General features: G+C 32.0%; 1 protein-coding gene across 1 annotated transcript; it reads right to left on the bottom strand.

Annotated features, from left to right (window-relative positions):
* Positions 1-9,059: 9,059 nt before the first annotated feature.
* Positions 9,060-10,535, bottom strand: LOC110429398 (uncharacterized). The gene is made up of 5 exons (XM_021445419.1): positions 10,530-10,535; positions 10,356-10,473; positions 9,819-10,258; positions 9,455-9,719; positions 9,060-9,348 (listed from the first exon to the last, which is right to left on the bottom strand). The coding sequence occupies exons 1-5, from the start codon at positions 10,533-10,535 to the stop codon at positions 9,329-9,331; spliced, it is 849 nt and encodes a 282-aa protein (XP_021301094.1). The 3' UTR covers positions 9,060-9,328.
* Between the last annotated feature and the right edge of the window lie 3,231 nt (positions 10,536-13,766).

Here is a 13,766-nt window from a genome sequence, read left to right on the forward strand (position 1 = left end):
TTAAAAATTAATGACTTAGTTAATATTTAATAATAAAATTAGACTAAAATAATTGTATAAAATAGAATTATCAATGACTATATCAACATGTTATGTTATTATTACATAACATAAAATTACAAGTGTCACAATTAAAGATAATTAATTAATTGTTAGTTATAAAAACTTATTTATCTTTCATAAAAAAAGTTATAAAAACTTGTATGATTCAAAATGAAAATATAAAGACTTGATTAAATACAATAAAAGAATAATGATATATTTGAGTTTTCATTAATAATTTAGAGGCTTTTTTAAGTATTACGTCAAAATTAAACGAGTGGATACAAAATTGTTCAAAAAAAAAAAACCACAGGTGTACCTAAATGAAATAGTTTTAAATTTATAAATATATTTTTAGAGTCCAAACTTACTTAATGAATTAACCAAATTATCAAATTTTTGCTCGTTTGGATTTTTTGGAATCAATTCAATTTGTTTATTGATTTCCAAATTCAAATTAAATATTACTGATCAAAGAATCTCATAGGTCCTTCTACTATAGTGTTTTCGTTAATTTAGTTCTTTTACTTCAAAACTAGTCAATTTAGTGTATATACTTTAAAATTTTATGCAATCAAGTTCCTTTGCCTAACACCATCCAAATTGCACATTAGTGTTGCTGACTTGATGTTGACATGTCAAATGATGCTAACATGGCACTGATGTGTTAGAGCAAAAACTTTTTTTTCCAATTTTTTTGCCACGTCAATTTTTTTGTGTCACGTCATAAAGACCAAATTAAACAAAATTGTAAAATATAAGGACTAAATTGAATAAAACTTTATAATAAAGGGACTAAATTGAATACAATTTTATAAGTAGAAAGACTAAATTGAATAAAGCTCTACTGTATAGAGACTAAATTGGATACTTTTACCTTTTTTTTTGTTTAACATTACATTTATACAAAAAAAAAATGTGCTTTTACACATTAAAGATTCTTCTTTAGTAATTAAAATCCATTTAACTTTCTATTGGTACAAACTAAATACATTGTTTAATTATAAAAAGTTCAAGTTTAGTCACAAAAGGAATTTATTTATAGGAGGAATAATGGTTCACCTCCATATTAGTATACAATTGTATTGAGTCATAATTTTCAGGTAATATGCATATAAACAAAACATACGCATACGTCAAAATTACATGAATGAACTGAATTAAGTCAAAATTTTTATAACATATCCTTAATATTCACACTACTATCAATGCCTATTATTAGCATCAGTTACAAAATAACAAAAGAACAACAGATCATTTGACATTTTTGATGTGAAAATTACAACATTTGAGAAGTTAGTTACAAAAACAAGTTGTTATGGAGGTAACTAGCTAGTCAAATGTTGTTATTTTGACATAAAAATGTCAAATGATTTGTTATTCTTTTGTTATTTTGTAACTGATATTGAGAATAGGTAACATTAGTAGTGTAAATATAGGGTTTATGTTGCAAAAATTTTAGCTCAATTCATCTCATTTATGTTATTTGGTGGTATACATATGTTTCGCTCATAACATTAGTACTTCGCTTATTCTAATTATTCCACGTGAAGTAGTCTTTCACTTGTTCTAGTTGTTCTGTGTTAAGTAATTCTTCAATTGTTTTAATTGTGTTTATTATTCTCTGTGTAGCATTATGCTATAAAACAATTTTAAAGAGAAGAAGCCGTAACCAAAATTGACTATTTACATGCTGCCCATATATGAGAATTCTTAACCAAAATCAACTATCTACATTTTTGCCCATGTATAATAATTCTTATGCATTAATTTAGGAAAAGTTTATTTTGAACTGTAATGCATTGTATTGTAGCATCTTTTGCTGTAATGCCTTGGTCCGTAATACCTTAAGCAGTAATATCTTACTCAATAGCGTATTACTATCTAGTGTAATCCATGATGCTTATATTTAGCATAATATTTGATTGATTGTATAATAATATATTTTTCATATGTAAGATAATATAAGATTTTCAAGATACAAATTGTAAAAGAAAAGTTAATCTTTTTCACAAAGACCTTGATACTCTATGGTTATAGATACAAAATTGCTATGAATAATTTTACTTCATTCAGATTCAAAGTAAAGAAAAATTTAGAGCAAAGCTGGTTTTCTTTTACAAATCTTTTTGAGCAAGTAAGTTTTTTTTCTTTTTTTATTTATTTTTTTTTGTATTTCTTATTTGTATATATCTTGCTCGTTGCCCCTTGTATGAAATTTTGTTAAAAAAAATTGAAATATGAAACAAAAAATTTTCATGAATAAGAAGAAATTTTCTTATTTAAAGAATTTTTAAAAACATGTATGTTCAAATAGATATATAGATATATATATAGATATATATATATATATATATAGGAAGAGGAACACAACCTTTTTTATTATTTTAATAGTGAGTAGAAACCTGAGTGCATGGAATTAATGTTTTGAGTTTAGCACAGGGCACAAGTGTCGCAGGTTATTTGGCTTTGTCACGCAGCACAAGTGTTGCGTGCTATGCCTTGTCTAGTGCCACATGTAGTTTATTGTGCTACTCACGGCACTTATTCCATGAGCAATTTATTGTATTATACTGTATAGCTTTTTTAACCACTAAATCAATTGTAATAATAATTAATAATGAAATCTATAATTCTGATAAGTTTTTTTTTATTTTTTAATATTTATTGTAATAAACATAAAAATATTATTTTATATATATACTTATCTCCTTTTCCATCATCATGTTTGCAAGCTTCCTTTCCATCTTCCTCTATGCCTAGGTCGTGTTTCATTCCAAATATCCATTATGATGAACTTGGTAGAGTTGCAACAAGGAAAAAAACCACTACACATAAAAAGAAAAATATTGCTTATGAAGTTATTCTTCCCAAAAAAATTGAAGAAAGACTAGTGAGTTCCTCTATTCTTACGAACTAAGAATATGAAGTTATTAACCAAAAAGGAGAAGTTCTATTTTGGGAAGAAGTCTATGCAAGATAGGTAGATGAACATCCTTTTAAATCCATTAGATATGATTGGCATCGTCTATGCCCAAAAGTAACTCCTCATAAAAGAATTTGTATTCCAAGGTGATCAATTTTGAAGCTTAGGTCTGAGTCTGGTGAGTTTCCACTTTCTGTTACTAAATTTAGCTTGGATGAATGGGTAAAGAAAGTGTTGAAGAATCCTACTTATATTAAAATTCTCTTAACTGCTAAAATACTTGAAGCTTTACGTCTCACCTCTAAGCTCAACATTCATAGAGAGAAAAAGGTGAATGTATGGCGAGTTGTTTGTGTAAGGTGGAGCATCTTTTCTCATACTATAATTACAACATGGGGATAATTTGCCTTCACTTTGGAGGATGCGTGTGTTTGCTTAAAACTTCCTTATATGAAGAAGAATGATTTTCACTCTATCAAGCTTTTTGAAGAAGAGGTAGGTATTTAAATTTTTTTTCTTAATCTACTCAATATTTTAAGCAAACTTTCAAAGGTTGCACGGTGCTTCAATTGGGTAAGGGCATTTTACAAGAAGTTCAATGTTAAGTTAATTGAGATTAGCCTTCCAAAGTACATAGATCATAGGCATGAGCTAGTGGCTTTATTAATTGTTTGGTTGGCACAACATATACTTCTTGGGTGACTAAATGACGGTATCTCTTTAGCAATCATTCCTTTAACAATAAAGAATTTTAAAAGAATACATTTTCCTCTTACTCCATTGTACTTAACATCTCTATATAAAAAGCTAAACTTGTATCAACTTAAGACTATCGAATTAGCTAGGCACTATAAAATTTTGACTTATGTGCATGCTTCTTTCATTTAGATGTGCCTATGGAAAATGTTTGGTATTTGCACTCCTGTGCTTAATGCATAACCTTTTACATATTTTTTTGTGAATAACCCTTTATCCAAAAACAACTGTAGAGTTTGGGCATGGCATGATCAGATCGAGAGGTAACGTGCTTGAAGTGATAGATGTGACAAAGCAATTCAATCTTGAACCTTATGTGCAACTTAAAAATGGATTTGGTGATCTGGAAATTTATTATGATCACTAACCACTACAGCTTAAAAGAATGAGCTCATGAGGTATTAACTTTTGTGTATAGGTTTATAATTCACAATTGCCTTCTATGATAGAGAGTGTTACTCCAGGTAGAGATAGAGGATTACTTTCTATCAAGGTGTATTCTTTTTATAAAGTGTCACACAAATTTGGGTTTCATTAACCTGTTTTGCCTAACCCTTCTTTATATATAAGTTTTTCTTCTTGTGTTTTTTTGTTTCTCATGGCAGGAGTTTAACTCCATTTAGATAAACTTAAAAGCTGCACTATCCTAACTTTTGATAAAGTTGGTATTCACACTTTTGGATGGTTTGCTTATTGGAAAATGTGTCTTGAAGAATGGAAATCTTTTGTTGTGCCATTAGTTAATCGCAAAACAAGTCACTACAACCCCCATGTTAGTAACATCGATGTATCTTTATGCTTGATTTCTCTTAAAAAGAAGAAAACGTAAATGAAGAAAAAGAAATTGCTCTTTTTCCTTCTACTCATCAAACAAAAGAGAGACATGTGTATCAAAAAGTAAGCTTATCCTTTACTTATTCTTCTACCTTTTTTTTTATTCATTTCCTTATTTTGTTTTTTTTTAAAGAGAAACAACTACAATAGTAGAACTTAATTTTGTTGAAAAGGAAGAGACTTCTGAATGAGAATGAGGAGAAATTATGTGACTTTAAACATAGTAATGAATTAGATGACAAGTTTGTTAATGTTTTTAAAAATATTTCAACTCATTTTCTTGTATGTTCCTTGAACATATCTCTTCATGAAATTTAATTGGAATAGCATCAAGATAACTTCTTTAAACTGAGATGGAAAATATGTTAACAAATCTGAAAGAGTTGAAGACTTGATAGTTTTTAACTGAACAACAGATATATTGAATTCTCCCAATACAAGAAGACATTTTACTATTCTTTCGGATAGAGCTAGCTTAAAAAGTAAGAACATGATAGGGTCTACCTTTGTCAATATTATGAGCTTGTGAGCCAAGAAAAAATGTTGGAGCTTTTGAGTTGCATACAACAAAGCAAGACAATACATCTCTATAGGTGGATGATTTAACTTATTTCTATGTAAGCATCTATAGAGGTAGGACACAGGTCTTTCTTGTCTATCCATTTCTAGTACAAGTAAAGCACCAATTGAATAAGTAAAGAATTAAGGAGAAAAAGAAAATTAGAGAAAGAAGCTCTGGGTGAAAACGTGTTGTTCTGGCCCTAGAAAAAGATCCTTCAAATGCATTGTGAAGGTTCTATATATAGTGCTAGAAAAGGTAGTTACTCAAAAATAAGCTTTAATGTATGTAATGAATAATATTATTAAGAAGAGCTTTAATGTACATATGAATAACCATTACTGCAACCCATTATGTGGATATTAAAGTGGTGATTTTATTGCACATAATAAATAATGACTAGAAACTCATTATGTGACTGTTGAAATAATGAATGTAATAAGACTTATTCTTGAGTAGAAGGTAAGGGAGAAGAAGTATGTAAAAAGGTACACAGGAACAAGGTAAGAAAGAAAGGCATACATGGAAAGGTACACGAGAATAAGGTACGAGAGAAGAGGTATACATGAAAATGTATAAAAAAATAAGATAAAAGAAGAAGGTGTCTGTGAACAGGTATAAGAAAACAAGGTAAGTGTGAAAGGAAAAAACACTTATACTTCAGAAAAACATTAAGAGGAAAATTTTTTAATAACCTCATATCTAAGCCACGAAGTCAAACTTTCAAAAACTTTCCAAGGTGAAAGAAATCCTGTGAACCCTACCACTTATTTCGAGTTACTTTTACTATTATCGCATGAAGTAGTTATTCCGTGCAAAGTAGTTGCTCCACTTGTATTAATTGTTTTACACGAAGTAGAGCTCCACTTCTTCTAATTATTTTGTGTGAAGCAATATTTCACTTGTTCTATTTGTTCCATGTGAAGTAGCATTTTACCTGTTCTAGTTGTTCTGCATGAAATAGTATATTACTTGTTCTAATTGTTCTTATTATCCTCTATATAGTATTATGTTGTAAAACAACTCTAAAGAGAATTGATAGTAACCAAAATGAACTATGTACACTTTGCCCCATTGATATAAGGATTGACTTTTAGGCTGTTTGGCCCTTATCATTAAATTGCAACTAACAATCGATAGTGACATTCTTTTCAAGTTTTAAAGTTCATTTTTGGCCTTTTCTTTTATTTTATTTCAATTTATTTTGAGAACTTTTAAATTGTTCAAATTAATTTTTAAGGTTTTTTTTATATATATTTGACAACTCTAACAATAGTAATTTTGTTTAACAATCTTAGATTTTATTTTTATGAACCATTTCAAAATTGTTAAAACCAAGAATTAATTTTGAAAAATCTAAAATTAAATTTTTGAGGAATTTTCTTAACAACCTCGGAATTTGTTCTGGAAATTCTAAAGAATATTTTCTTAATTCAAAAATATCGAATTTTCTTAACAAACTCAAGATTTATTTCGACAATCTTGAATTTCTCTAGCCATCTCAGACCTTTTTGACAATTCTATAATTTGTCTTGTGGCAAACTGAAAATTGAAACAAGTGTATTATCAAAATAGCGAGGAGGATCTTTTGAACTAGGTTCAAGTTTGATCTCTTTGGAGAATGTAGGCAACTTGAACATAGATGTGACCTGGGTTTTATATTCTATCCTCATCACATTGCAAAACTTGCTTTGCAAATTTCTAATTTTCCCAAGTTTCCAACTTCAAAGTGTCGATCGATCCAAGGATGAATCTAGCTCAAAATCTTGAAATTGAACGATTCTAAACTAATTTTGAGTAATTTTATTTTGATTTATTTTTAATTATCTGGTGCTTTATCTTTAAAATGATAATAAATTTAGAATTTTTCATCATATCCGAGTCGTTCATTGTCTTTAATCCATTTCACTTCATTTCCAACTATAAATAGTCATTTACAATTCACACTTCTCCACGCCTTAGAATTCAAAAGCCTCTTCCTCCTCTCTTCTCTTCCAGTGCTTTACTCCAAACAGGCCCATATGTTTCCAGACCAGCCAGAAGAGCCTACTCTACTCCACATAGCCTAGGTTAGATTTCTCGCAATCCAATCTTTGACTAATCCAATCATATCCCACGCCAACCTAAACCTTTGAATGTAGATCCAAGCGGATAACGTAGACACACATGTTCACATGATTATTGATGTAGACACATTAATATGCATGATAATGTGCAAAGGTTAGGACCATCATAATAGTAGTATGTCACATAGATGTATGCTAATAAGATATCATATAGATTGTATGTCACCAAGGTTATTTTAGTGTTGGAATCAAAGTTTGCCATGCCATGACATGGGGTATGCCATAATGTGTGTGTCATTTAATCTTAGGATTGTTACCCTGAAGTGCCATGTGGTTTATGAAATGCTTGTGCTTTGCCATGTATTCTAGGAATGCTATGCCATATCGTCTTGAGGATGATTGTGGCATGCCATGTGGTATCAAGGGTTGCTAAGGGCTTTTCATCATTTGTTATACCACGTAGCTTTAGGACATTTTCATAATTTTTGTATGCCATGCACAATTTTTATGTCAAGATTTTTCATCTTTCTTTTTTCATAGTTGTTTCATTATTGTTTATATATAACATGTATTACTTTATTTACTTTGGAAGGATTTGTTTGCATCGTGTGAATGGTCAATAACAACCTAAGGCTACCATATTATTTGTATCTCTTTAGATGCATGTGGGACAGTATAAGACATTAATCATTAATAATTGCATGAGATATGAATTAGCAAAGGTGTGATGTACTCTTTGATTTTTATCCCTAATCGAGTCAATTCAAAATAAAATAATATAGTTTGAGTTTAAGGCGAGGTTGGAAGCTTGATTTCTGTCGTACTTTGTACTTAAATTTTTGAACCAAGTTCTCTAAAAATGACAAGAATAATTGTGATCTCGAAACTCATACAACTCGTTCTAAATTCCAAAATAAATGCTGCATGACGGCTTCAAATCTACCCTAAATAACATAAATCCCAAGTATAGTTCAAATAAGGACTCGTGAGAATTAGGATGATATCCAAACCGCTTACAAACTATTTCGACTTTTTTTTTTCAGATTCTATCGCTTTTCTCTTTTAATAAAGGAAGCAATGGCCAAATAATAACCCGTCTATATATCTTAATTACTCTTAATAACATACAATCTTTCACCTAAATTTGGTAATTAAAATGTAGGGCTTTGTTTGGTAATTACATTAATTACTAATTAATCAAATACTTATGTAGCAAGATCTACTCACTCTGTGTTAAGAAAATAATAGCACTTTTACTCAGGTTTTATTTAATTTCAGATACTGTTTTCCATGTTTTTCATAATATCCACCTTAATATTTCATCTATTAAAAAAACTTGTTTTTCTACTAACCTCAAACTCTAACATTGGGCAAAAAAATTCCAATTAAAAGAAAAGTTAAGAAATTACTTAAATGGCTGAGAACCTTTTGTAGATCATCATTATTATGTAACAATTGGTAGCCACAATTTTCAATATATATCCTACATGAAGATATTTTATTTTCTACCCTTGAAAATGGCTTCTATAGAAAGTAAATTTTTAATTATTTCGTGTTATTTTATGCAGCTTAAAGCTTTATTGTTTGATCGTTACTTTCATTTTTAACAACAATTATTTTTTTATGTGAAGAAAAGAGATTTGAGTTTAACTCTTTGAGTAAAGGGATATACACATGCACTTATTATAAAATAAAATGCTTGTGCATGTGTTGATAATTATTTAGCTGAAAATTATTGTTTCCAATGATATTTCAATATAAAAAATCTAAAATTTTGTCAATAATAGATTAGATCCTTGAATTGTAAATAATCACTAAATCTAATATCATGTGCTAGGTCAGTCTCCAAAATTAATGCTTCGTTGATAGTTATTGACATACACCACAGACCAGACATTCTCTTATTTAATGCAAATTAATAGATAATGAGTTGAAGTCGCTATGTAGGCCATCTTCAATAATCTGGTGTTACATTTCAGATCCTAAGCACTAATGTTACATTCAAAGAAATGTCTAATATATCTCAGGAAACAAGAAATGAGCATTACTTCATCTAATTAAGCTATGCTGATATATTTATTTTACATCAAGTAGCTGATTCAACCCTGAAAACATCAGCTTCAGCCTTGACCCTCCTAATCTATCTCATAGCTCCAGCACCACAACTGTCCAGAAGAAGAAACAGATATAATATTAGTGAATTGGAGAGATGAATAGGGAGATAAGAATGGGGCAGATGGAGAGAGAGAGAGAGAGAGGGGGCGGTCTTACATTCAGAGTCTGTAGTTATCCAATTTCCTCTCCTGCTAGAGCAACGATTTAGGCCAACTGCATGTATAGGAGTTGAATTCAATGATACGATGTTGCAGGTTTGATCATTTTTCAACGAAGACATCGCCGAAATTCCTGAAAAGGCGGAGGAAGTAGTGGAGCAGCTCTCCACATCCCATCTAAAACTTATCTTAGGAGAGTCATTGCTAAGTTGATCATCATCTGGCACTGATTTTAGAGCTCCACGGTTCCTGAAGTGCAAAACCTGGAAACAATTTCAACTGCGTGCTTTAAGTACACTGCTAAGCGACCAATTAAGTAATAACTTAAGAGCAAAGATTAATTGTGAACACAACTTTCATACCTTTCTGCCAATGGACTTCCCTCCTTTCTCTGATTTTGCGGCAGCAGCCCACCTCAGCAACTCCTTCATTCTTGACATGGCTTTTGTTTTATCCCCTTTATGCTTGTCTTTCTTTCCACTGGTGCTACATTGATCATTTTTGTCAGTAGAGGATGATAATGCCCCGTCAATTAGCGGTTGAACTTTGTTCCCTGTATGAGTAGCCAAATCCGACTTGTGACCAACAACTAATCGTCCAGCAATATCTTCTTTCTTCATCTTCATGGGTTGGGCACAATGCTGTCTTCTGTGGGAGCTCCCGGTTCTTCTCAAATAGATGGTACTATAGAAGCAAGCCTTTGCAACATCTCTATTGCATAGAAATATAAATGGTTTAAACTTCTTACTTTTTGATCTTCTATGCTTAGACAAAATTATCTCTCTGCGTTTATCATCTTGATCTGAAAACAATTGAAATAATATAAAAAGAAGAAGAAAAACTTTTGTGAGTGAGACTAATTTGGACAATTGGTCGTGCTTGGGAAGAGTTTTTCTTACCTTCAGCAGTTTTCTTGTTGGAAGGACTAGTAGTATATTGTCCTCCCTGTTCATGTGCCACCTTAAAGAGCCACTGAAGGATCTGCTGTAATTCACAATATTGAGGGACATATAAAAGCTTTGAGGGCAATGTTACTCATCTTGTTATATCTGATTCTAAGTGACGAAGCTCACCTGCATGTGCTGTTTGATATTTTGGGAATACTGATAATAATATAGTATTTTAAATTAGTGAATGACTGACAGAGAGAGAGAGAGCTTAGTGAGCAAATCCTGGTCAAATGGACAGCTCTGAGGGATCTATCTGTGCTGTCCGTATGCTGAAGATTCCTGTCTAAAAAATCAGGCACTAGTGAAGATGAAGACAAAGAAAGTTGGAGTGAGTCTGAGGAAGATAGTGAGACAACCAAGCAGTGAGTGGGGAAGGGTTGGCTTGAGATTCACAGTAACATGGGAATTGTTTTATAAGACTAAGAAATGTTCATGTGGTGGTTTTAGAGGGCGATTAGCATTAGCATTAATTAAGAACCAGAATGTGCTCTGTACTGCTGGCCTTTCTCTTTGCCATACAAATGTACGTCTGCAGTTGATGCATCCTGGGTGGTCCCAACTGCTTGTGCCTTTTTGCTTGTAACTGGGTTAACTACGTTCTTTGCCTTCTAGACTCTACATTAAGCACTAACGCTTTCCATGGAGTAATACCAGTCTACTATCATTGTGAAAACATATGCTCAAAGCCTCAAACTGATATCATTTGCGTTTTTGGAGGCCAATAAGGCATTTAACAGCAAAGTTTGGAGACTTTCAGAAACTGCAGAGTAACTGCTATTAATTGGAACAACAACCTTCATCTGAATTGCTTTGGTCTTTCTCGTAAAGTTGCTCTCAACTTGCAATTAAGGTGCTAGCACATGGAGCTCACAACAAGCTATACTTGATGAAGTTTTAACACTGTACCAAATTGAAGAAACGTGTAATGTCAGAATAAGATGCAGTATATGATTCCAAAACATTGCTAGCAAGTAAGCAAAGAGATATTTTGGGACGTGGAATGGTATCCGAAATGTTAATTGCTAAGAGTCAAGGACAATGACCAGTTGATCCGACATGGCAGAGTAAAGAGATATGGCGCAGTTGTTAGTTGTTTACGTAGTAATGATGTCAAAAGAAATTTGAGGCCAATCTTTGCAGAGTTGAAGGATGTGTCTCAAGCTTTCTCACCTTTCCTTCTCACTCACAATTTCTGATGGAAGCTCTCAGGTGAATGGACGTGTCACTGTGCTGTCCATTGCCTTGGCTTTTCCATGTCAACGTGGCGGGACTCGAGTGGGAAGATTGAGAGGGAATCAAGGAAGCTGCTCCCTTCCCTTCGCTTCCCTTTCCTGCTCACACAGAAAACCGGAAGAACAAACAAACGAATCCACTGGCGCAATGTAGCATGTTTTCTTTTTCAACCCTCCATTGCATGGGATTTTGCGGTGGAATGCCGGTCCACGTTCGTTTTGAAGCAATAACAAACTACTATTCAAAGTATTAAGTAGCTAGCTACATCATCCCTAACTTCTTGTACGTATAGTGTGTCATGAGTTAATTTTGTAATAGATTATGATAGGATATAGTTGTTTATAAAATTGAGTCTTTTGTACTTGTAAGAAAAATGTCATTTTTTCATATAATGTAATGACTGATGGTAATATTTGTTAAAATACTTGTTAAGTCTTTTAAGGAGAAAAACTCTTTAGGAAATGAATGTTCTCATTTCAAACATTATAATGACTATTGGTAGAATACTTATAAAATCTCGTAAACTCTTTATAAGGAGTGAGAAGTTGACGGATTATTGGATTGTCTCACTAGTAAAAGTATGTTTGTAGCGGATTATCTGGGTAGCCCCTATGGCCCGATGAAGGTATGTCTTGGTCCCTTTGTAATTAAATTTATATTAATAAAATATTTTTATCTTTTATTAATCAGTAGTTGCATATGTGGCATTTGGTATGCCTTTTGATTTTGATGCGGGTTCTCTTAGTATGATTTGTTGTTATTATTATTATTATTGGAACAGCTGTAACCGAGTATTGGCGACTTGTGTGGAAGTGTCCACTAAAGTGCTGCACGGATTAACAAATATTTAGGCGAAGAAACAAAGTTCGTGACACAGTGCACCACCTAGCCTTAACTTGCTTGCTTGAGAAAGAAAAAGTGGAGGGTTCTATTTATTAATTTTAAAGATTTTTTTTGGTGTAAAATATCTACATATCCCTAAATTTTGACCAAAATTAAATGTCCATTAGTTTGGAAAATAGACACTCAGACCCAAAATCCTTTAACACCGTTAACAGAAAAGTAAAAAGACTAAAATACCTTTCCTCTTTCTATCAAAATCTCTCTTTTTTAGGCAATTTGACTAACCGAAGGCTCTCCTTTATGCTAGGCACCTACCCTGTGGCTAGATTTGGCACTCCTCAAGGCCAAGGAACGCCAAATCAAGTGCAATCTGGAGCTATAAATCACGTTTGGGGTGGAGCTCCGATGCCCCCCTAAGGGAGCACAACAACTCATTCAAAAGGCAGCTCCATTGCTCCCTTGATAGAGTGCAACATCGATGCTCCCTAAGGGAGAACAGGTCTGGCCGCACTCTCTAGAGAGGGTGCAATGTGTTAAATCCTACTAGAGAAGGCTAGATTTGGCTAGAGAAGGTAGGTAGGTAGGTTTTCTTTTCTGAAAGAAAAAAATTTAAAAATAAAAAATAAAGGTTTATATAGTATTGTAATATTCGACATATTTGAGGGTAAAATTGTGGTGGTATATGCCTTCGAGCCAATTAGATTGGTCAAAGAATATAGATTGTCATTTAATGCATATTTAATTATATAACTATATATGATAGAGGTTTTTCTTCATTTTAGTGCAATAATAAGAAAATATTAAGTACTAATTGGATAAAGCCCATCGAACATAAAGGCCTTACAAGAGAACTATAAAGTTGTTACAATTATGATATCACTATGCATTAAATTCATGTTCCTAAAATTGTTCCTACTTTTTGTATTGTCAAAACAAGGCATTGACAATGCTCAAAGACTAGTATATGTTAAGTCTCCTTACTTGGCAAGTAAGCAATCGATCTCATAGATTGAAGTATATGGGATGCTTGAGGATAACATATAGGTGCTTGTTAAAGAACAAGTTCACTGAACATGATTCGCTATGAGAACTTCATTTAGTATTTCACTCAAGTATCTATGGAATATGTTCTCATATTATAGTCATGCAACTAGTCTTTAAGCTTTATACACCAAGTCATCTTGTATGCGAAATGATATACTTTGATTTCACTCCTACGGGTCTGGAGGAGATCAGATGCCTAAATAAGTTATTTTTTAGTATGCCATGAAGCATGCGAAGGTG

This window comes from Theobroma umbraticum, unplaced genomic scaffold (assembly GCF_002168275.2).
Source record: "Theobroma umbraticum cultivar Fairchild unplaced genomic scaffold, ASM216827v3 scaffold_44.0, whole genome shotgun sequence".
Taxonomy (NCBI): Eukaryota; Viridiplantae; Streptophyta; class Magnoliopsida; order Malvales; family Malvaceae; genus Theobroma; species Theobroma umbraticum.